Source organism: Haliaeetus albicilla, chromosome 5, assembly GCF_947461875.1.
Source record: "Haliaeetus albicilla chromosome 5, bHalAlb1.1, whole genome shotgun sequence".
NCBI classification, from domain to species: domain Eukaryota; kingdom Metazoa; phylum Chordata; class Aves; order Accipitriformes; family Accipitridae; genus Haliaeetus; species Haliaeetus albicilla.
In genome coordinates, this window is record NC_091487.1 from 39,438,441 (window position 1) to 39,464,017 (window position 25,577).

General features: G+C 40.0%; 1 protein-coding gene across 4 annotated transcripts in view; it reads right to left on the minus strand.

Moving 5' to 3' along the window:
* Positions 1 to 899: 899 nt before the first annotated feature.
* MAP3K9 (mitogen-activated protein kinase kinase kinase 9) overlaps positions 900 to 25,577 on the minus strand; it is a 64,986-nt gene continuing 40,308 nt past the window's right edge. For 2 of the 4 annotated variants that reach the window (XM_069784258.1, XM_069784256.1), the window contains 7 exons: positions 24,699 to 24,874; positions 21,997 to 22,237; positions 20,699 to 20,821; positions 19,791 to 19,944; positions 14,357 to 14,469; positions 12,874 to 13,689; positions 900 to 11,620 (listed from right to left, as the gene is read on the minus strand). In XM_069784258.1, coding sequence (XP_069640359.1) covers positions 11,139 to 11,620; positions 12,874 to 13,689; positions 14,357 to 14,469; positions 19,791 to 19,944; positions 20,699 to 20,821; positions 21,997 to 22,237; positions 24,699 to 24,874 — 2,105 coding nt within the window. In that variant the 3' untranslated portion in view covers positions 900 to 11,138. The remainder of the gene's footprint in view (positions 11,621 to 12,873; positions 13,690 to 14,356; positions 14,470 to 19,790; positions 19,945 to 20,698; positions 20,822 to 21,996; positions 22,238 to 24,698; positions 24,875 to 25,577) is intronic. The other 2 variants (XR_011324797.1, XM_069784257.1) reach the window with 2 other exon arrangements.

Sequence of the window (25,577 nt, forward strand, 5' to 3'; positions counted from 1 at the left end):
TAACTGACTGCCTGTCCACTCTCCTCCCAGTTTATCACAAAAAAAAATCACTACAGCAGTTTGAACGAACATACGACTAAAGACAGTCCACCTATGCATTGTTCAGTCTCCATATCTGCTGGAAGGGTGTAGGATTTCTTGCACATACCCACATTAGAGAAAAATCTCTTTTCAAAGGAGATTATGAAACTTAAGTTCTTGTAGTGCATAGTCCATCAGTGCAGCTACATTTCTTAAAGCAGAGAAATGTGAAACGATGGCTTGGTGGCAGGGAAGAGCAAAGGCACAACCTAGGAGTCAAACACACAACCTAGGAATCAAAACCATGTTGTTCTGGCTTCCACACTGATAGCAGATGAAAGACAGCTTGGAAAGATCCTGGTTCAAGCAACTGTGTCTCATTGAATGATGCAGCAGGGACAAAGGCACAGCATCAGAAGTGAATCTAAACCATCTGTTAAATGTCATCATGCACAAAACGTGTTACTGCATTAGCTCCAGATCCAGGCATTCAGATTCACATTCTGGCTAGGATACTAAATAAAGAGTAGAAAAACCTTAAGCTAACAGATCAGAAATATTAACCGCAATAAAAAATGGTATGCAATTAATTACCCTGTTCAGAGAAAAGCCAGAAGGGGGTTAGCAGACAGCTACTGTGTGCCAAGACTGATACTAAGCTGTCCAGGGTTTCGTAAAAACAGATTTCAAAAACCCTATGGAAGACCCAGAGCTGAAATAGCTGATCAGGACCAAGATACCTAGCAAAGAAAAATAAACTTCTTGTGGCACTGGGAAAAATGCTGAATTCCTCAGAGTAAGGTAATGCCGCTGATATTCTAAATATCTGCTCAAAATTATGTGAAGCACAAAACGAAGAACTCAAGGCCTAAAGACGATCACTTTTATAACAGTTTTATTCAAGTCTGTGTGCTCTAGTGTTGAGACAAGGCCTAGATCAGCATTACACTGTAATACAATAATTTTAGCCATTGAACCAAGCCTGCTTGGCATCCTTGGTTTACAATTTACAGTACATCCAAAAAAAGAGCAAAGAGAAAAGAAATCCCAAAACGCCAACAACTTTCATTAGCTCTTTGCTTCGCTTAAATATTGTTCTATAACATAAAATAATTTAATACAAAAAAGAACTGTAATCCAAATACACATAATACATCGACACAGAACAGAGGAAAGATACAGTAGATTATGCACAAGAGTATTCAGTTGATGTGTTACCTACAGTGAAACAAACTGGACATTAATATAATTTAACTATTTAAGCCCAAGAGGGTCAGAGGCAACAAGTCCAGGTCACAAATAAAGCTTTTTTAAAAATAATGCAATCTTCTTTTCCTCTAAGCTTACTGCTGTACAGAAGTTAAAGGAAGGCTCCAACAAATCACTTAATTTGACAACATTTCATCACACAAACAAGAAAAACTTGGTGGCCTCCGATATTTTACTCAACTCTGGGGTACATTACCATTTGCTAATGTAACTGCTTCATTGCAGGTTCTTCGGGCAAAACATACCTTCAGGTGCTACTTCCATAGCAAGAGACTTTTGAACACCATGAACAGAAGAGAAGACATACAGAGGTCTCCAAACACAGACTGAAATACTTAAGTTGAAGATGAATCCCAGTCCTGCAGAGTTTGGAGTTCCTTACAAAGTACCCAACACCTTCCACACAGTGATTTCAACACAAGCAGGAACTACCCCATACCTCAAAAGAACAGACATGGGGGCATGATCTTACACTAGAGTAATCTACTCACCTGGTTCTTCAAATTTACAACATTGTACCTAGGAAAGTCAGGTCACTGATTTTTGCATCTGGCTTTAAATAGAAGCAGGAGCAGATCCACAATTAATAAGGCAAAAGAAAGAAGTAGCTTATAAAAAGAGGGAGGAAATACATTCTCTGGCTGAGAAATTCTTGGACTTTCAAAGCCACAGAAGAGACATTGTTAAAAGCACAGGTATTTTCCCTGATTTTTTCCACCACTGTTGCCCTGACCACTCCATATAAGCCTCTCAACTTAAGTCCGGCAAAATGTCGCAGATATTTCCAGCTTGCCCCGAATTTCTGACAAAGAAATCATATATACCAGCACAAAGTGCTGCGCCAACAGCTGACAAACAAGAACCCTAGAACTCTAGTAACAGTGGTGGATGTTGATTCACTGCTGAACTTGTCAGGTCTGTCCACCAGCCTGGAGGGATGCATTTTTAAAAGGAGAAAAAACACCTGAGAAAAGGCCTCAGGTTAAACTGACATTTGCACATACAACCTCCATGCACCACTTACTGCCCCCTTAACAGCTAGTAATCTGCTAATGTAGAAGTTGTTGCTCCTTCTTCCTGTGTCAGAAAACATTCTCAAAGCTTACCCTGTTTATGGTAAGAATTAGCAGTCAAATAGGCATGGCATGTGCAGTCATGGAAAGGCCACAAGAGTCTGCAATCAAACCAGTGTGTACCCAGAGGCTTGTGAAGGAACTTTTTCCTCTGACAATCAAAGTACAGAGCCTGGTCCTTCACCATTAATCTCTACAGGACAATCCCCCAATTTAGATTAAAAGAGCTTTGCTGAATTGGGGTCTCATGCATTTTGACCCACAGATAAACATCACTGAAGTCAGTGGAATGTAAGTATGTGATGAAGAGCTTTCTTGAATTGAGGCCTCTTCCCTTTTAACTTGAAAGCTAATTACGCTAAATATGAACTTTTACTACTAGATGTTCTTGGCTTTACATGGTTTCTTATTATAACTGCCAAATGAGGGGCACTGGTGGCTACTGACATTAAGTGGATCTAGGTATATTCTCCACGTTGAATTTAGCCATCCCCCAAAGAGACCTATGTTGCACAAGAATGGATTTTACTCTCTGCAAAGAGCACTAGCCAAACTCAACCATTCAACCGGCAAACGCTCGTATGCTTTCTTCCCCCCCCGCCCCTTTTTTTTTTTGCTGTGGCTTTATTCTTTACAGTCTAAGATTTCTGGATGTTATGGTTGTCAAGATAACCTTGAAAACAGAGATGGCAGAAAGTGATGCAGTAACATCTGCTTGAGACGCAGTGTGAGAAGTCAGCTCAGAGGTATTAGCTGCCCTATTCAGATACAAATGCTAACCCTGTTGACATTGTAAGAGCTGCTCACTAAAGTATGCAAGATAGAAGAACAAGCCTACCATGAATATCTGGGCAATCAGTTGAAGGTGACAACTCATTTTGTGACACAGACTGGGCCTGGGAGAAAACACATTACCTAAGTCGAGAAGTGGCCACATCCACAAATTCCAGAAGAACCTCAGTTCTCCTCCAGATGTAGTTAAACTCAAGCAGTTCAGTGTGCAACTGAGCTATGCCAAACAGTAATCAGAGGCCAGGGCTGCTCCGAAACTCTATGAGAAACCAAGTACAAGGGTTCCCAAAGAACTTGTACTGAAATGTGCTGTTAGCAGCATTCTTATCAATGAAGCTTGGAAAAACACCAGCATGACTTCCTGCTCCATTATAACCTCTACTGGTAAGAGAGCGAGACACAAAAGCATCAGGACATGGCTAGAACAATGTTTCTTCTTTCTCAGACCCATATGTCTCCCTTCAAGACAAGGAGGTCAGCTTTACCCAACCTCAACATCTGTTTTTGAGAAAATGCTAAATTGGAACAATCAAGGTAGAACAGGGAGACAGTGTGAATCACTCTGGTCTTATGTTGGGGTTTCAGTCAACAACTTTCGAACACAATGTAGGTTCTCACTAGCTATCCTGGAAGCTAAAATTTGAGCATGGAAAAAATACTAGAAAAAGTATTTCTGAATAATGAAGGGCCTTTCTCCCCCCCCAACATGATTATTTTTCAGATAATTTATTTTAAGCAAATAAAACTTTGGCATTCCTCCTGCAGATTTGTTCTAAGCCCCCTTTTGCTAGCTGTGCATCCATCTGACCCATCACCTACAGATCTAACGGTAGCCCACTTCAGGCTGAACTTATAAATCCACTACACTACACACTAAAAATGTGTCATTATTTCTTAATATTAGCTATATTGGGCTGTCTGCACATTATTAGCACTCAGATACAATAAGGACTGTATTAGGATCTGACACATTAGGAAAACAATACTGCAAATACAGGGAAACAATCAGGATTGTGTGTAGGTCCATTTTAAGAGCACATGAGTTTATTTTTAAAAAAATCTGTTTTCAAAAAACAGGCCTTCACTTTTAAAAGCAGTAGTGACCTATACAAAATCACCACCTTTTGGTCTGTGGACAATCAGTTCTTCCACAGGTCAGAAACCATCAAGAAAAAATGCCCTGCCTTGTCATTTATTATTTTGGAGACATACATAGTAAAAGCAAGTATAATCTTAACTTCTAAAACTGAATTGCTGGTTTTATTTTTCCATCAGGAATTTGCATGTCAAAGAGCCAAATACAAGTGTTTGCCTCTATCCTCCCATCATCCCAGCTTCAACTGCCTACCTACAGCATTTCTTACCAAAACTTAAGCTTTCTTCCCATTCCATCTCTACAAATGAGGTAGCTCAGGGTAAAATAAACCAAACCAAGCAGAAATTAAGTAACTACATATTCCTCAAATTCTTCTTTAGGTCCCAACTTACCTACAATGCCAAGAGATTACCAAGCAGCTAGTTCCCTCTGTCGTCTGACTGCTTATTACATTAAGAAGGGTAATTTCACTCTTTTATTTGCTATTGCCTGCCAACCTCCGCTTTCACTTCTCCCAGTTGTATCTTATGCCTCTAGCTTGGAAACATTTTAGGTCAAAGCACACCTAAAACATGTATTGGTTTCTGTCTTAGGTCCCCAGGTACTTTGGTAACAAGAATTAATAACCGAAAAAGATGGCATAGGGGCAGAATTCTAATCAAGAGATAAGGAAAGCCAGCGATAGCGTACTTCTTTCCACAGGGGTGTACACACATCAGTAAATAGGAGGACTTTAAATGTTTACTGTGCTGGTATTTAGCCTGATGTGTGATGAAGAACACTACAGTACTGAAAACTACAACCAGGAGTTCCCTCCAAAAAAACAACCTCAGGCCCTAGCAAGGAGGCATGTGAGATAGAAGGCACCTAGGAATATACCTTACAGATACATATGTATTTCACAGGCTTAAAACAAACAAACAAACAACCCACCACCAAAAAACCCAAACAGTCCAAGAAGCCATTTGCAGTAGGAAAGTGATGTTCCTGGTCATTTAGAACCAAAGAAAAAAAAGATTTTTCACTCATGTATAGAAGGAGATGAAATGTGTTTCTTGTATACAAACATTAATGAAATGCTAAAGACTTTCCAGTTGCAAAAAAAGGGAGATCTTTGTTAGAGAGGAACAATAATAATTCTGGCAGCTACACCACCTAGTCACCAGTGGTAAATAATCAAGCACACACACCTCTTAGCCTGGGAATGACTATTTTTAACATACAAAAATAAAAATGATGTAGATAATTTCAGAAGCTGTACTCATCTCTGATCAAGCTGCTTAAAAAAGCAGACCATGAGAAAAAACCAAAAGCAAATGCACATTTTAACTGCAGCATGTGACTTTCTACCAGCACATTCAATAGAGCGAACAGCAGCAGCAGCCATAAATGCATTTCCATACTGCCTTGTGAAATTGTGAAAGTAGGGCTGAGGAAATAGTAAATGTAAGTTCTTCTTAAGACTCTATTGTTCGTTAACCACAAAAAAAAAAAAAAAAAGGAAAAACTAAACCACAAACTGGATTGGAAATAGAGAAAAAAAAAGATAAAAATCTGGTTAAAGATCCTTTCTATCCAGCTAGATACAATACCACTGTCTGTGCAAAGCACCATATTCTAATCTTACAACAGGAAACTTAATAGAAAAACATAGGAAGGCATTCTTTCCTAAAGATATCTTAATTATATGATCAACCAAAGGTTTATAAAGTCTGAAAGTTATCCTCTGTGACAGCATGAGTATGTTTTGGTTCTCTTTACACATGCATGCTGTATTTACTGCTTTTTTGCAAATAGGTTTTAACACATGCCTATACCCTCACTCTTAATGTCCAGTTTTACCCAAATTACAGCCTTAAGTGAATTGAGTTATAAATATGGAAGCTAAGAAACTGTTCTGCAGCAACAGGATAAGGATCAGAAATCTTCATTGCTAAACATAAGCGTCCTTGTTTCATACTAAAAAAGTGAAGCCAAAAGGAAGACCTGTATCACTACGCAAGATATAAGCCTCCTTATTTGCCATACAGTTGGTAAGAGTTCTTGAGACTATTTCCAAAATGTGTGGAAAAGGTTAGAAAGCAATAAGCACTTTTTCCAAGAAGAAAGGTTTCAAAAAAAACCCCAAAGAAACAAACCCATTAATATTAGCCTAAAATTACTTACAAAAGTAACAGCCTATCACTGAATTTTGGGATACAGTATTAGATTTGGTTCCATACATCTAATGGGACTCCAGCTTCCATATTCATCCCACAGAGATGAATTAAGTTTCAAATAAAAGTTAAGCTCAAGATAGAAAGGTGACTCAAGATGGGAGGTTTCCTGTGATTTGGTATTTAACAGAACACTCCAGATGGCAAAAACCTTTCTTTACTTGACCATTACTGCCTCACCTTCAACAGAATGAGAAGTATCCGGTTTCATGGCAATATCGAAGTAACATCTCTATGCAGTATTGTCCATAAAGTCTTAAGATAACAGCATGCTATGAAGAGGGAGGCAGCTACTCCCATTCCTAGAGGTACAGAAAAATACTTCATCATAAAAGCATGCCAAATCAGAACAGATCTTTCCACATCAATAATGAAAAATTCACTTTGAAAATACTCATTTTGTTAGAAAACCGTTACAAAAAGAATATTTTCACTGAGGTTCCCTGCCCCATACTGAATATCAACCCATTGTAATAATAACCTGAAGGAAAAAAAATACCTATAAAAAGTTACATTTGCACCTCTGAAAAGGATTGAAAGGAGGTAAGACATACTTGCTGGCAGAACAGAGCATTGTACAGTCCATAGGAAGTAACAGCATTAGAAAAAAAACCCCATAACTATTATCACCCTAGTTTTGACACAAAAGCTTTCTTCTCTCTACCTGTCCCACACTCACTTTCTGTGAAACCAGCAGAAATTTATCAAAAAATTTGTGATTTTTTGCACTGGTTGCTATCTCTGTGCTTTCCCCCCTAGTTTTACAGGAAAAACAAACAGGCTACAAGGATAGCGTATTTTGAAGGGCTGGCAAACTTTTTTCTATTTCCTAAATCAGCACATCTGTTATATAAATTAGTGATATATACTGCCAGCTGACTATTTAAAAGAAAATACATAGATATTTCTAGACCAGAAAAATTTCTCTCAGCAACAATCTTACTACTATTACTATCAGTTAAAAAATTTGTCACTTCCTCTTTGTGAGCCCTGTAATTACTGTAACACATTTTACCCCATTCTTTTGTCATTATATTCTAGACTGCTCAGGGATTTTTTGCTCTCATGTTCTCTTTTTCTCAGGAAAAAAAAAGTGCAACTTATTCAGATATTTAGGAAACAATACATTTATTAGATTTTTTTTATAGCAATATTTTCACCATCTTCCTCAAGAACACTGCTAGAAAGGTATGTCAAATCAACAATATTCTGAATTTTTTATCTCCCTGATAAATGGGAATACTAGTAACCAGTAAAAAAAAAAAAAAAAAAAAAAAAGATTTGTGAGATGACAGGCTCATATCTTCTCAGTATCTAGTGGACTAAAGTGAAGCACTCCTTTGGAGATTTGGAGCACTTCAGCTCCCACAACTGGGAAGGAAAAAACCCAACAGATTAACAAAAGAAGAGAAATCAAGCCAGGATGGGATAGATGGGTATAGGGAGAGGTTATGATCTAGCTTAAACATGCACATAGCCCCTGGGCCTCCGGACACCATTTGCAGATGCATAAGGTAAAACATCTGACAACTCTATGCTTTGAGAACCCACTCTGCCTGTCAAAGAATAGCCCACAACCGGCTAAAGCCAATAGTTTTGTTTCTACAACAGACTCCTCTTGCCTGATACCTCAGGTTAGCCACAGGGCTCCCAACTGGAAGACAGTTATGGGTTGACGCTCAGACTACCTCATTTTATTTCACATGCTAGATTCCACTAAGACAATTGCATCCAAGGAGTGTTTAAAGAAAACAAACACCAAATATTATGCTTCTGCGTAGTCTTTCTGCCAGCTTCATAATAGAAAATATCTAGATTGAAAACCCTGATCTGGACCCTTGACTCCCTGTCGTCTGTCCTACCCAGGTCCTTTGATGTAGCAATTTCCATTTGGTGTTAGGGAAGATGCTCTTCAGAGCAAAATACTTCTAATAGGTCAGCTACACACCACTGTCACCAAGTGATTATCTAAAAGGGAGAGAGGGGGAAAGGGTTTTGATACTCCATCCTCAACTTTCCTAAGCAAAAGAACAACTTGGCTTTACAGCTGTCTTGCCTGCTGGGAACTTGACAGAAACCTTACAGATCATTTGGTGAAAGCAACTGGCCAACTATCAGGAAGTTTAGTGGGCTCAGTTAAAACAATGTGACCTAGAAAGGTAACCTCCCATTCCATGCAAGGAAATGGATTTCAAAAATCTCTATTCAAATGGAGCTATTCCAGGTAATAACTTCGCAGAGCAGATGATGCTTCCTATGACATTTGTAATAATACTTTTTGGATAGAAAACATTACATTTCAGAACAGCTGATCCAGTTTTGTTTCAGACTTTTTAAAATGGTAAGGGAGACTATGAAATATAGATAGTTTTAATCTCCTGCTTTTAAGTGCCTGTGACACAGCCTCTGACTGGACTTTCCTTGAGTTTGTTTCTATACCACAATTGAAATTAACCATCTGTTTAGGCGGGGTTTACCTTTTTTTTCTTTTAGTTTCTGGATCACAAAAAACAGAAAGCAAAAGGGATGAACGCTTAAGAAATCAGTAATGCTAAAAGTCCACGTTTAACAAAAGTGTCAGAAGTGTAAGTTCTTTTTAAAGTATCTTAGCCCCACATCAGAATACCTTGCCTACCCAGTCAACAGTCTGTCCAGCTTCAGCAGCTAGTGTAGCATCATTAAGTTTAGCTCTGGAGCATTCAATGGGGGAGGCAGCAAAAGGTAATTCTGCCATTAAACACATTTCATGGAATATGATAAACAAGAAATGTGTGACCTTTCTAAATGAAAACATACCAGAATTGCTTGGAAAAAAGGGTGCACTTGACTAATGGCAACATGCTAGTTTTAGCCCTCAAACAGAATTAAAAAACCCTTACGTACAGTACTTCCTCACACATGCTGGTTTTTCACGTCAGGTTACAAACATCTAAACACACAGGTTCTCTGTGCTAACAGCTGCGAGAAAGTATTCGGCTACACTGCCTTCACAACAGGACTGGACTGCCCTAACAGGTTGAGCACTGCGTTGGCAGCACTGTCAAATCAGTTACTTGCACCCAAATGGTCAGTAGATTAGCAAAATGAGCACAGATCTGTACAAAAAGAGTGAACAGATATGCTGTACCCTGCAATAAAGCAGACTACCCTATTACACTCATATAAAGGCCACATCCCTTATTTATAATGCCAAAACTGGGGAAGAGTGAAGCTCTCATTAAAGCCAGTAAGATATACCTGCAGATGCAGACACACCTGCAGTCTCTGTACAGAAAAGTGTGAGCATAGGCACACCCTATTTGTGTGACTTCTTCCTTCAAGACAGGGGTCTGTTCTTGCTCCAGAGTTAGGAGTTTTTACATATTTGGACAAGAATAGAGTTTTACATGTCTATAGTGCCTTTCACTCAAAGATCTCAAAGGACTTTATACCTATAACATATGTCCCAACCCCTCCCCCTGTGAGGTAGGTATTATTCCTATTATTTACAGATGGGGAAATTCAGGCACAGAGGTTACATTATTTGCCCAAGGTCACACAGTGAGTCAGTGACAAAACAAAATAGAATCCAGATGTTCTGATTCCTGTTTGCACAATCCAACTACTAACAAGCCTCAATTTCAAAAGAACCTTAAACAGGTATCAGTGTGCATAAGAACAGTCTTGGGTTTCAAGGGCCGCTCCTAAAAAGCGTAAGAAAGGAGAAAGAACAGGAAGAAAAAGAGCAAGGGGACACATAAGTTACTGCTGCAAGCCAACACAGCTTTAAAGAAAGAGTGGCTGCTAATTCCCTTCCCAAAGCAGAGACAGCTCGACTATGAGCCTGGGGTACAGGGAATGGGAAAGGGAAGCTGATGGAACCAAAGTCTGAAACAAAAAAGCAAGCTAAGAGCAAACAGCCATACCATAAGCCTTCATCTTTTTGAAAGCACAGGGTCATAGAAAAATAGGGCTGAGAGGGACCTCAAGAGATCATTGAAGTCCATCCAACCTGTCTTGAAGCCAGGATCAACTACACCTACTCATTCCCAACAGTCTGGTTAGTCTGTTCTCAAAGACCTCCATCAGTGGAGATGCCATGCCCTTCCTCTGCAATCTGTTCCACCTTGCACTATCACATGAGCAAAAGAGGACAAGTGAGTCCAAGATAGCTACTTCTGCTCCTTCAGTGGGGGTACCATCATTCCCAGGCCTATCTAATGATCTGAATACATTTCAGAGAAGGTAGTCTCCAGATATTTACTTGCTTCTGTCCTGGATTCCTTGGGAAAACATCAAACACTGGTGTCTGCTGTAGTGTAATATTCGAGTTTTGAAAATACTGATTAATACCAGGATAGATACCAATATACTTACTGCAAGTGCCAAATCCTACAAGGTCAGTAACAAAGACTTTGATATGATAATTTTAGCTCATTGCAGATTCAAACTGCAATAAGAGGGCAGGGAAGACTACAGAAAAACCCCACAGCAAAAGTCAGCAGCTCAGAGTTGTCAAGTTTCATCCAACTGCAGACAAAAAATCAGGCAGTCGAACAACACATCTTCAGCAGAGGCAGCACCGTATGATCTCTGTAGCATCCCTCCATCTCATCTGTCTTCAAAGTGCATTCTCAGTGCAATAAGTAGGATTGAATTTAGAGGGGCTCACTGTCCCCAGCAGATTTCATACTAAGACCAGAATTCTTGCTTGAGTTCATATGCTGCAGCTTTGTGTGTGTTAAGTTCACTTCTGCATAGCGGAATGGTGCTGTCCTGGCTCTGCCCCTCAGCATCTATGTCCAACAGTGTCCGCTCCTCTACAGGAAGACCCACCTGGAAAGGAAGCAGTGCAGGCAGTCCAGGTCTCTCTTCTACAGTGCTGCTGCTACTAGCAAAACAAGAGTCCAGATTGCTTGGAGTATCAGTACTTGAACTGTTGGCAGAAGATTCACCCTTGGCATTGCTGGGTGACACAAACCACCAGGGATCAAGCCGCTGCCGACTGGCTGCAGGACGTGGCCGGGGCAGGAACTCCAATGTCTTGGGTCTTTCCAGTGTGGAGTCCTGCTGTGCATTCCATCGTCTCGGGGTTGGAGGAAAAACAAGGTTGGGGTCTGGCAGGCGAGGGACCTCATTGGGATCTCTACTTGGACTAGGTGTTTTTAACACACCTATCCAAAACAGAGAATGTAAGAGAAGAGGGAAACATGTTAGATGTCACTGCTAAATGGTTCCAACAGATCTTAGTTTATTGTATATAAACCGTGAAAACATTTTCAAAGCAGAAAGCCTCCATTCAGAATCTAAAAATTCCATGTCTTCAAGATTACACCAATCTGAAGTGAATAACTGGCTTCTTTATCCCTACACTGTCCTCAACCCATTGCAAGACAACTGTTTCACTGACCTAGCACAAGCAGCAAGTTTTGTTCGTTCTCTCATTTGCTTTCTTCAACTTTCAGACTGGAGAGCATGGATTTGACCTCCCACCAGAGGTGAGGACTCTCCAAATCCTTTGGAGGGCACATTACCCATTAACAGCTTGAATGGATCAGGGAGACACTTGCACAGCAGGATACATGACACATGTTTGCAGCAAGCAGGACCAACTTCCTGGAAGAGCCATTTATCACTACCTACTGCAGATGCTTCCTGGTTTGTTTTCATTTAAGGGTAGGGTGGGGTTTGTTTTTTAAATGCAACATAAATTTTAAATTTTCACGAATACCATTTTAATGAGTATTCTCAGCTGCATTAACCTACATTTTACTGCAGACTGCCGTTCAACAACCTCACATTTTGTTTTACCATTGGGAAAAGTCTAATTAAATCAGATTTTAATTTATTATTCTAGTCCTTTTTTCTCTGAATTACTAAGGCAAGAAAACAGGAAAGCATTTTTTAAGTTATCAAGTCACAGCCACTCCTAAAGACTGCAATGGTGAGAACACTACCTACCCAGGAAGATCCCTCTTGCTTACAAAGAAGTAAGAGCAACAGTGGCACAGCCCCAAACTGCTTTAGAGATCCAGTTTTCACTGCCTTAAAAATGAGAATTTCCTTTGAAATTGTAACAGCAATACAAACAAAGCATATAAAGGCAATGGAGATGGAATGCGAAGACCTGCTAAAAATGTGCCATATATGTACTTTGGTACCATCTTTGTCTAAGAAACAATAATATGCTCTGCCACAGAGCACAGGGGAGCAGAGAGAGCTCCTTAGCACAGAGATGCTGGAACCATGCAGACCATTACTGCATTATTCTCTTCATTATTTGTGTACAGATAGCATCCATAAGCTCCTCTTGTGGGCTGGCCATCACAATGGATGCTGAATAAGCAACATATTTACTTCCCAACAAGTAATTATACTGTTTGGGTCTTTATTCTGAAGAGGAAAAGGAAGATGGCTGAAAACCTACCTGCTCCCAGTGCTCCAGTTAAACAGCTACTGGAAGGGCATCCACTGGTTGGGCACCCATTGACAACTAGTCCACTCCCTTTGATGGCCCCATCAGAAGGTGTGCGCCTGTGCCCGCTTTGCTGGGTGTGGGAAGAGACTGTCACATGTGTGGGAGTCAGGGACTGATTGGGGTCTTGTTTGAACCTCTCGATCTGGACATTGACTAGTGGGTTGGTAATGGCTGGCAAGGGAGCCTTGACTGTCACTGGGCTGACAGGCATTTCATACACCACAATCTCATCACTGTCTGAGCGCAGCAGGGACCGGGTGGAATTACATTCGGAAATGGAAGACAGGGAAAGAAGGGTGAGGGATGTGGATGGCTCGCCTAGCAACAACATGGGATCCTCTTTCTTGAAGATCTTTCGTGAAGGTGGACTAGTGCTCCTGCGTGGGCGTCCAGCTCGCTGGAAGATGCTGTCACGTTTCTTCTTCTCCTCCTTGGGCACCTCTGGCTCCTCCTCAATCAGCAGCTGACACTTCCCTGCTTCTAACAGATCAAAACCCAGGCCTGCAGCAGCCAGCACTGCTCCACAGCTAAGCAATGCAACCTCACATCGCTTGTGGTGGGAGCCGCTGCGTTTGAGGCTGTTGGTGGGTGTCAGCTGTGGGGTACTAGTAGCAGAGTTCACAGGGGTGGACTCCTCATTGGCATCACTAGAAGGGCCATCCCAGTCTTCGTTCTTCTGAAATGGGATGCAGAGGTATGACTGATTGTGGCCAGGTGAAGGGTGCACTTTGCCCTCCCCATTCAGACATTCGCTGTCTTCATCATCTGGAAAGCAAATGAAAATGGACTTTGCATGGATGTAACATTTTCACTGGCAAAATTTAACTGTCTTACAAGTATATATGAAAATAAGCTTCTCCTCAGAAGATGCAACTGTCCTCATCGCAAGCATCATTCACCAATTGCCAAATACTCACAGACTATTGTCTCCAAAGCTGATAGGCTGAGACAAGTAACTGGAAACACTATCAAAATGGAAGAAATTAGTGACACATTAATCTATTTGGGATCAATTGCAGAATGGTATTTCAGAAGCAATCTACACCTCAGCTACTTCTAGAGTAAATTTATATGTTTGGGAGCAAGGAGCAAAAGGTAGGAAAATTGTAAGGATTTCTTCTTGCAAGTGAAGGTGTAACCATGCTGCACATGTAAACACGATTAACAGAAAAGGAGCTGAGAGGTAGCATGGAGCTAGAGGAGAATTGAGCAAAGCTCGTTAGCTTGACAGATAAGAAGCACAAGCAGAGGTGTGAACAAAAAGAAAATCCAGAAGAAGAAAGTAGTTACTTCACAAAGAATAAAAGAAAAACAGACACGATGAAAATGAAACCATTGCTGTAAAGCACCAGGTGAAGGTCAGGAAAGGAGAGTTCATTCAAATATAAATGGAAGTGGGGATGAGAATATGAAGGCCAGGGAATTCCTTTACCCATCTCTGCTAAGCTGGTGAATCCTGGAAAAGCAGGCGCAGTTCTCTGGATCTTCCCAAGGTTCGGTGCACTGGATGACCACTGTTTGTATCCTTCTACCAGAGCTTTCAGACTGAAATAGTAGAAAGATGGGAGAAAAATGTACTTAGGGAATGCACGTATCCATTTTAATTACATGGATTTGAAGTCCTCTCATAGCAAGACATTTTACAACATCTTTACAGCACCTTAAAATACAAAAAAAGTCAACAAGTCCCTCCCTCATTTGTTACACCATGGCAGTCAAAAAACCTCTGCTGATAACCAACTGCTATGAACGCAGAATAGTAGAAAGCACCACTACAAAAATCAGACAAAACATTTTCTTTTTAAACCAAGGCAAACCTACTATGGCATGTAAAAAATAAAGTGCTCAGCAGGAAGAGGGGAAAAATGTCTCCAAAAACATTTCCATGTGAAATACAAATGAACAACGGAAGTCAAAGATCACTCACTGGGACAATAACATGCTAAAGTCATTGTAACAGTGTGTCGTGGTTTAACCCCAGCCAGCAACTAAGCACCATGCAGCCACTCACTCACTCCCCCCCCACCTAGTGGGATGGGGGAGAAAATCGGGAAAAGAAGTAAAACTCGTGGGTTGAGATAAGAATGGTTTAATAGAACAGAAAAGAAGAAACTAATAATGATAATGATAACACTAATAAAATGACAACATCAATAATAAAAGGATTGGAATGTACAAATGATGCACAGTGCAATTACTCACCACCCGCTGATTGATGCCCAGTTAGTCCCCGAGCAGTGATTCCCCCACCCCCGCTCCCTCCAGTTTCCATACTAGATGTGACATCCCATGGTATGGAATACCCCGTTGGCCAGTTTGGGTCAGCTGCCCTGGCTGTGTCCTGTGCCAACTTCTTGTGCCCCTCCAGCTTTCTTGCTGGCTGGGCATGAGAAGCTGAAAAATCCTTGACTTTAGACTAAACATTACTTAGCAACAACTGAAAACATCAGTGTGTTATCAACATTCTTCACATACTGAACTCAAAACATAGCACTGTACCAGCTACTAGGAAGACAATTAACTCTATCCCAGCTGAAACCAGGACACAGTGAAGTCATGCCTCTATATTATAAACCCCAGTATTTCTCCTCTAAAGAAAACACTGCATGAAGTACAGACAGTTAAAAGCTTAAGTTCTAGATTATGGAAAAACAGGTAACTAAAATCATAAATCATGTCATTGTTTCTTTTAATGACAGAAAAAATACTGCAAAACCCACTAAAACAAACAAGTGAAAAACCCAAAACCAAACCCCTACTTTGATGTTATCTTCGTTTAAAGGTATGTCACCAGGAACCTGAGTTTAGTAGTAGTCCCTATTCCTAAGTATTCCTTACCATCATCCTATTTGTTCCCTGCAGTACTTTCATGGCATCAGAAACAACTTTAGTAAGCAGCACAACTTTCTGACATATCAACATTCAGCAAAGTTTTATTGCTCAGTTATCAATATAGTCTGAACCAGAAGACTTCTGATCCCTTTCCACAAACTCCAACATGAAACACATCATAGTGTTGGTGAAAAGCTAACATAAACTTAGGATAAACAGAAATTGAAAGGAGTAAAAAGATCTGTGGATAGTCTGAATTCTCAACTGGACACACAAGAGCACCAACTCGTTATTGAAAGAACAGAAAACTTAGGAGGTGAGACCTCTTCCAGCTCCATTACAAACTTGCATTTTTGTTTGATAAGACACAAAATTCATCACAATCCTTCCCTTACAGGGAAAGAAGGATATGAGCATATAGAAGTTCTCTCTCATGATTCTTATTTTCCACCAGAATCACTCTGCATTTCTAAGATGGCTTCCACTGCAGGATTTCAAAGTTTTATTATACCTTTTTTTTTTTTGCACCTTGGTATGTGTTTTTCCTGTGTTCTCTACCTAACTGGGATGCCCTACTTGTCACCAAACTGTATTGCTATAGCAAGGTCACAAGGTCTAAACTTGATTCATCACATGTTCAGTTAGTTGATGATCATGCTATTAGGCATTACACTAGAAGTATCCTGTGCAGTTCTCAACTGCCTTGAAAGTCCATCATTTTCCTCCCACTAACCATTCCGGCACAGGCAGTATCCTGCTATGAACCTGAATCCAGTCAGCACAGTGCTGAATCCTACTTGTAAGACAGACAACCACATGGTTTTACCTCAGAGATGCAATTCAGTGTATGGGTCTGATTTACTCCCTCCATACTATACTCAGCTATATAACACAATCCACCAAATAATATATGTTGTATCTAAATTACCCATGTGTACAACATCCACAGTTCGGATAAATACTATAAATAAAGCAGTATATTAAGGGAAAGCTGGCGAGTGAAAACCATGTTAGCAGTATGATCACCTCCAAAAGTAAATGTCAAAGCTCTTACAATACGGGTAGACAACTATTGAGGAAGGTGAGATTTCGATGGAGCTAGGAAAACACATACTCTGCTATCTCTGTATTTAGAGAACAAAGTTGTCAGTGATAGGCAGCAGTAATCTTCAGGTTAGCCTTCACTTTACAGTCATAGTTATCTAAAGTGTCTTGGGAGTTGCCCTTTATTCTACAGCAGGACACATCAGCTTAGTTTGCTTCCTTATGACTTCTCAGAGCAATCTTCCCTTGCAAAAAACAGGCTGAAGATTTGCCGTTACTGACAAAGCACAGCTCAGTCTGAGCAGAAAGATAAATAGCTACCACAATAATTTCTAGGCCTGCTACGTTTGCCTCAGGGTTATAAAATCTTCTTTCCCTTTTATTTTTTGCTCCTTCTCTCTCTCCCCCCAAATTACAAACAGACCCCAAAGACCTGTGCAGAAGGTAGCTGCACATTCTCTTGATTAGCTAGTAGTGTGCATTTGAAAACAATTCAAAACATGCTGACAGTACATACCTACTACAGCAGTATTGTCTGTTACTGGTTCAAGGAAAGAGCAAGTGGAACGATTTGAAAGCACTAGCAGCAAAACTATCTATTTCAGTCACCAGCATGACAATTCAGGAACCTAGACACTTCTTGGCTGTAATCTATTTAGATTAAATAACAGGAAGGTTATTACTCTGTTTGTTGTATTACGGTTGAGTTACTTCTCTGTTCCCTTTTTCTATTGGGAAGTCAAAAAAGCATCTCTCTTTAGGAGTCATAAGGTGACAAGGCTTATCTGCTCAGCAAATTGCAAAAAACTTTCCTATAACTTAAGATGGCATCTCCTGTGTCTTAGTATCATCCTGTAACAATATGTTGAGGCATTAATACAACACTGTCATGAATAAAAAGTGTCTGTTCCCAGGCTCCCCCCTATTTAGCTTACAATATTTTAAGAGATAACTGCTAAAGGACTATGACTACCCCACATCCAGTGTCACTTCCATAAAATCAGTAATACCACCAGCATGAAAACTTAAACAGGGTAAAGATCACCCATGTCACAGTAACAGTCTAAGACTAATCAATGCCAAGTTTAAAGACAATTAGGACTTCACCATATATTCCTGAGAATATACCATGAGATCACAACTGAACTGTCACAACACCAGTCCAACATAAAGCTTCATCCAGTCCCAGCAATTCAGCCAAGCAACCTTCTGCTGCTGTGTATATTCCTTATGCTCAAAGATAAATGCAGAAGGATGAATAATCACTGTATAATCTTTTCATGATTGCCTTTACTTGATGTTAATTATAGGTCAGTTTACTCATGCTAGCAAATTTCACTGCAATTCCCACAGTGTAATTCTTGCATAAATTTGGAATTACCTCTTACGTCCTGTGAAGAACAGAGGAAAAGTGATAAAAAAGATGGAGATACAAGTTCCCTTGATCACAGCATCATGTAAGCAGCTGGAATAGCAGCACTGCTGCTACCAGAACAGTGACACGAAGACGACTTGAACTGGACTCTTCTATCTTACGTTTAGCTCTTCACTTTACCCCAATTTTTATTCCCCTACCCTCTAAAATTAGACTTAAATACTAAAAATAGCAAGCACTCTATCTTTTGAGTCACAAATGTTTACTGCAACTCTGCTTCCTTTAAAGTCTGCAGTCTGGCATGATCTCAATAAGAAGCAGTAGTTCATTGTATGTTAACCATACTGCCCTCTCAGCAACACTACTGTGTTTCAGTTACTCTGCAAAATGCCACAGCTGTATTGTCTCTCTGGAAAAGGTGATGAATACTACAGAACATCTCAGTTGTAGAGAGAACAGGATAGTTTTAAGAGCAACCATGGTTACCGCTTCAGACTGCACAGTAGCAAACAGAAGACTGAAGAGCTTTATTCCCAGAATTCTAACAACATGATTTCAAGGTAGAAGTGTTTTTCTACCTGCTTCAGTGATCTCCTGCCCTTCTATATAATTAATGATTGTAAAGTGTGACATCTGTTTCAATTCTGTAGAATGCTATACTTCATCTAGAGAATAGGTAAAGCATAGGCAACAGTTGAAGAAGCTTCCTCCACATTGCCCTGTTAACCTGTCAAGACTGCCTCTGAGGGAGAACATATTTTAATGGCATTAGAACACTTAGATCCAGGTGTTCTTGCAGAGGGCTGCAACAGTGATACATTATGTAAACATCTGTTTTCCAGGAATTTCACACCTAGGCACATAATATTAAAGATAAATTATAACCAGTTATTTTATTTTCCCCTACTAAAAAATATGGCAAGAGGCAAAGTATCCATTTAGCAGGGGAAAAAAGCTTCAAATGCCACTAAAAATCGCAAGGCATTCAAACCTCTTCGAAGATCAAAATACTCCTATGTTTAAAGCAGCATTTTGGCAGTGATCCATTGGAGTCCTGGTATAAATAATTCATAGACAGAAAAAGAAGCCACGGAACAAGAATCTATAGAAACAGAGGTACAACCTGTATCTCTGCAAAAATCACTTTCAGAATGTATTCACTCAAGGTATGTGTCCTTTTCAAAAGCCTGAAGAGAAGATATTTGCCTGGCTCTACCAGATACTTTTTAAATAATGGCATTTAAGACAAGAAAAAGCATAGCTGAGAATTGTAAAAGACAAGTAGTTTCAGATGTGATATGAAACTACGGAAAGTTGAGCCTGAAAATAAAGAAAAGCTACTAGACAAACAGTTTTGCACAGCTAAGTTCTACTGCTTACAAATAGATGTAACAATAATAGCAGACAGTGAAAGCATCAGTCAGTGCTGGACCTCTAGCAAGGGACTGAATGCAATGCAGTTCTGTAATCTGTTCTGAACCTCTGATATCTCTGGTACAGCAAATAAGTTTGGAAGTATAAAAGCATTTGCAACAGGATAGGCAAATCTCCTGTGAGCCAGCTCATAACCAGTTTTAGAACCTGGAAACCAGTTTGGTGCCAGGCCCTCTCTTACCCATCTTCTCCTGCACCTAGCTCCTTGTGACAAAGTGAGCTTGGTCCCCAAGTGCGTCCCTTTTTCTTCTGGCCTCTCTTCTCTTCTTCCTCCCCTTCCTCCTTTGGAAGGACTGAGCTTCGTCCCCATGTTTTACTGCTTTCAGCAGGAGCCACTTCACAAGTGGGAAGAATAGTGGAAAATGAGAAAGAAAAAACAGATATACAAATTAAAGAATTGGTTCCACATCAACATAAAGAACAAAACACAGGCTGGAACAGGAATAGTAATTAAAACATCCATTCAGGCTTCTTTCCCATAATTCTGACCATTTATCAACACCGATCTAACAACCAGATCCCTTCAAAATTAGTACAGATAGGCTTTGCAGCTTTATTCCATCACTGGTTTCTCTTTTAGAATCACCAGTTTGATACCAGACACACAAGTGTCATGACATCCAATACAACCACCACACATTAATTAACATCCCTTTCATACTTCTAATACATGCTTGTCTGCCTAATTCTGTTTTGTTATGGGAACACTGTTTTCATGACAAGTGCCCACCCTTGTTTTTCTTTCCTTCCAATGGTAACTTAATCTACCTCAATAATGTTTCACAGATATATTCTGCAAATTAGTAGTTTTAAAAATTAACCTGTACACCTAAGGAATGTATTTTCTATACAATCAAACAGCAATATTTCAAGATCTTGGGTAAGTAAGGTTTGGGCTCCAGAGAAGGTAATACTCCCCCTCATCACCAACACAGCTTGTTTTCTCTCTAAATGTATACATGCAGGGCACAAAGCAAACATTTTAGGAACATTTTTTTTACAGTCCTGTCCTAGATATGGAATCTTGGCATCTTACCACGCTGACAGACTGCACATTTCCCAAATTCAATACTACATTGAGCTCCTTACACTGTATGGCCCTGAGTCTGGGAATAATGGTAGGACTTGCAGGAGGACTGGAGCAGCTACTGATCAAGCTTTTCCTTTTATCCATCGTTGGAGAAGCCTGCACAGTGAATTTATGCTGGAAATCTGTTTGCCAAAAGAAAAAGAAAAAAATCAAAACAAAAGCAGAAAGACACAGTTTTGTTTTTTTTTAATATAAGAAAAAAGAAATAATAATTTATGGTAACTTTCAAAGACTGCAATTTACAGGATCTATGTAGAAATGAAGTTTTACAGCTAATTGGTATCACCCTGTCGTACATGCAGTTACTTCAGAACAAAGATGTGTGCTCACACTCATGAATATATATCTTCTTAGTGTATGTGTGAGATACATACATATACACACATAGATGCCCATGTGTTGGCTCACATTTATGCTAAAGTATATCCCTGTATAAATTCCTTTCACCTTATCTCTCAGTTTCTTAAGCTAAGCAAAACCACCAGCAACAGGTGTTTACAGTCCTAAAGAAAGGCATAGTTAACACACACATTTTATCATCATTGTTCTTCTAAACAGCCAATCTCTCTCAGAAAACAAAGAATATAGTGTAAGCCATCAACCTTGAGGTAATGATGAGCCTTAGGTGATTTACAAAATCCACACTTCTGTTCTTTTACAAATTTGATTCTCCACACAGAATCCACAGCAGAAGTGCTAAGGATTCAGTATTTCTGAAAATTACTATCTTCACTCTTAGGAGTGACTTCCCTGACACCTCACCAATACTTAACATTTCTTCCAGAAGGGTGGTATTAGAGTTAACTTGTGTGTAATAGGAGTTCACATATGAACTAGCAATGTAGGACTGTAGTCTCACAGCTAGCAATGTATTTTGGTAATTTTTAGATTCCTGCACCAAGAAATCCAGTAGACTATGGTTTCTGCTGCAGCATTATGTAAAATATTCCCAGAGCAAGAACCTCCATCATTTTTTATGTACATCCTTTATTAAACTGATCATCATTTTGAGTATTAGTGTGTTAAACTGCAACATCAACATTTTCACTGTGAACCATATATACCCATTGACTAACAAACATGTAACATCTCAAATTTACTTCTGGCCTTCATACTTGGAACCTTGGGGAATGCTAGCCACAAGAGCATCAAATTTAGTTGCTTGATCCCAAAGAGGCATGTTTTTCCCAAAGTGCATCCAATACTAAAGCTTAAGTATCAGCAGAAAGTTGCTACAAAAGCTACAGGTTCACCTGTTCCTCCCATTTCACCTGACACAGCCTAACATGTCACCAACCTGAAGGCAGGCTGATATGATTGCCATCTTTTAACTTGAGCCGACTCCTCTTGAACTTCCCCATGCGTTTCTTCACCCGAGGCTTCTCCTGACACAGCTGGTGGATGATGATGTTGAGCTCCCTTTCCAGGATGTCAATCTCACGTTCTGCCAGCTCCTGTTCCCGCCTTCGTAGCAACTCCTCATGGTTCTTCTGTTCAACAGCAGCACGGGTCAGCTCTTCTTCCCATGTGCGCAGCTCCTGCAGGGAGATAAGAAAGGAGAAATGAAAGGCTACCTTGTGGCCTGTGGGTTAAGCCTAACATTACCTATTCTGAAGGTACAGCAGCAATGACTTGTGCTCACAGCCCCTATTTAAAGGCTCAGCTGAAAGCCAAAACCTTTAACAATCATCAGTAACTTCTATGCTTGCCATTCAAGGCCCTTCATATCTCTATTAAAATTTGGACATCAGCACTTGGGAGGCCACACCTGGAATCCTGCGTCCAGTTCTGGGCTCTCCAGTACAAGACAGACATGGACATACTGGTCCAACAAAGGGCCATGAAGATGATTAAGAGTCTGGAGCATCTCTCCTGTGAGGAAGGGCTGAGAAAGATGGGACTGTTTATCCTAGCAAAGAGAAGGCTTGGGTGGGGAGAAAGGGGATCTTACCAGTCTATATAAAAACCTGAAGGAAGGATGCAACAAAGATAGAGCCTGGCTCTTCTCAGTGATGCCCAGTGACAGGACAAGAGGCAATAGGCAATAGGCACACGCTGAAACACCAGAGGTTCCCTCTGAACACGTTTTTTACTGCGAGTGTCACTGAGCACTGGCACAGGTTGCCCAGAGATGTGGAGTCAAAAGCCCGCTGGATAAGGTCCTGGGCAACTAGCTCTAGGTGGCCCAGCTTGAGCAGGGGAGTTGGACCACATGACCTCCAGAGGTCCCTCCAACTTCAATCATTCTGTAATTCTGTGAAAAGGCACTGAATCCTAAATTCAGCATCATGAGAAAATATGCTGCGTATCTGACATGAACATGTTTACGAGAGCCACTGGAGAGTACCATGCACATGGGAACCCATTTTGGAAGATTTATTCATAACACTGAAAAGAATTAATCCTTGCTTGCCTGTTCCGTAAGTACTTACGTTAACCTCAGCATTGACTTAAACTGTTTAAAAATAACCTTGCCATCTCATGCATCATAAAACAGCAAAAAACAGCTCTAACATAAAAATGAATGAAGAAAACATCATCAGGAGGTCATTCCCATCATTTTCCACCAAGCATGGCTGCTCCTTATGCATAAAGATGCGTAAGGCAAACTTCTCAATCTTTCCCTTTTTGACAAAATGAATCAACTGAAATTGTCCTTGAGATCTCAAAATGTCTTCTCACCACAAGGACAAAAGAATTCAGCACTCAGAATAATTATCTCCAGCTGGCTAATTCCACTGCAGAAGGTAAAAACTGAAGAATTCAAGTTAAACTTTAGATGAATTATCAGATAGACATTAGTTTATTTTTTTAATTTTTTTTTAATGTTGTTGTTACCTCTCCCATTACTGTGGAGGTTTGGTACATTTTACTCATGAGGTGAATAGGATATAAAATTCTCTTTCTCCATTACTACACAGAAATACAGTACTCAACCTGAGCACAGTCTAGCTACTACTGTTTGGTCTTCTGTTTGTCTGTTGAAGTTTCTGGTTTTCAAAAACTGTTCCAACACTGTTATGCCATGTGAACATGCTATGTTGCATGCTATGCAACAGCAGCAGGGAAATGCCTACTAGCTCTTTTATTTTTCCCCAAAGCTACTATACGTGAATAGAAATGTTTTAGGTACTGTTGTAGGACTTCTCTCCCCTGTCCCAAGGTCCCCTTTTCTTTTTCTCCACCTCCTACACCCAACTTCCAAGTCCAAATCAAGTTGGCTACTTATTATGAATTTATTTTTAGGCAAGAGACCATGTACTTAGAAAAATATTATTACTTCAGTGATTCCACTGTAGTATTTCATACCAACGACTGTAAAGACAGTCTCTATAAGGACCTTAACATAGATGCAGCAGGCTGTGCTTTCTGCAAGCATGCTTGAAGAAAACTTCAGCTTTTTCACTTCTACTCTTTGAGGCTGACAGTCACAATTCCTTTTATTCCTGCTAGCATTTTTGTTTCCTGCTGTTTACCCAGATGGACTTCAATTATAACAGTTATTGGACCACTCCCCTGGTAGCACTCCTGTTTATTACAGTCTATCCACTTTAGCTGTGCTCAAAACCTGGAAAACACAAACCTGACAGAACCAAAGCTGCAATGTTTGCTAGAGTATATATGCTGAAACTACCCCTCCTACTTTTACTGTTAACAGTTATCATTGGGCTTCTCAATTAAGATGCTAACAGTGAAATAGTTATCAGACGCACTAAACAATGAAGACAATTCTTCATAGCAGTTTGCACAGTGTATAATGAAAGCTCACTACAATATTAGAAAGAGTAGCGGCTCAGGATGCAGATATTTATTTTACTCACGATTCTGCCCTTGTGTGCATCATAACCTGCCATTGATTCAGGGACTTATTACAAGCTCCAGTAAAGCATAGACAAAATTAGCTCTGGGATGCCATAAACGATGATCCCTCTTTGAATTACAAAATGGGAAAATTATAAATCCAGAGAGCATGAGCATGGAGTGTTTTTCTCTACTTACCTTTTCTTTGGCTCTGAGCTGATCAAACATCTCTTGGATCTCTTGTTTCCAGTCTTCCTGCAAGGAGTGGAAGGAATCTTTGGGCATTTCAAAGAAACCAGACTCTTCTATGGCGGTGAGATGGTCTAGGATACTGGCAAAGGAAGGTCGTGAGTGTGGGTCAGGGTTCCAGCAATCTAGAATAGGACAAAGACAAGCAACTGTTAAGCATCTCTTAGCATGGAGGTTTGAGAGGATGAGTAGTACTTTACTGATCCCCAGTGGCTAAGAGTGGCATGCACACTATCTGTGTTACCCCATCTTTCCCATTTCCCACTTGCATTGACTATTGTCTGATCATAAGTCAAGTATGAAATTCATGCTTTCATGCTTATACAATATCCAACATCACTTAAGATCTTGAACTACCTGGTCTCTAGGTTCTCATAAATAATATGCCAAGTAAAAAAGAGGTTTACTAATTTTACAGAAGGTTACATTTTCAGGCATATATTAAAAATCATCAATAATTTACTTAAATATTTTGCTTTAAGTTGTATGTGCTCACAGAGTGGAGATACTATGCAAGACTCTCGCCAACAGTTCTTTTATCACACTTACACTGCAGACTTAACAGCCATACTGCAGAAGGGTATCTATCAGAGTTCTTTCTAATGTCAAACTCTAATGCTAAACTGAGTCATTATGAATCTCTTCCACAGAGCTGAAAATCCCTCCTGCAAAGCAGACTGGGCATAACTTGAGTGAAAACAGGAGGTTCAAGTAAATAATGACATCAAATAGTGCATTTGGAGTTTTCTTATTTTTAAGGATTCTTTTTTATTTGAGAGAAAATTGTTTGATCAGGTTTTTTTCTTTTGCTTTTAAGAGAAACCACAG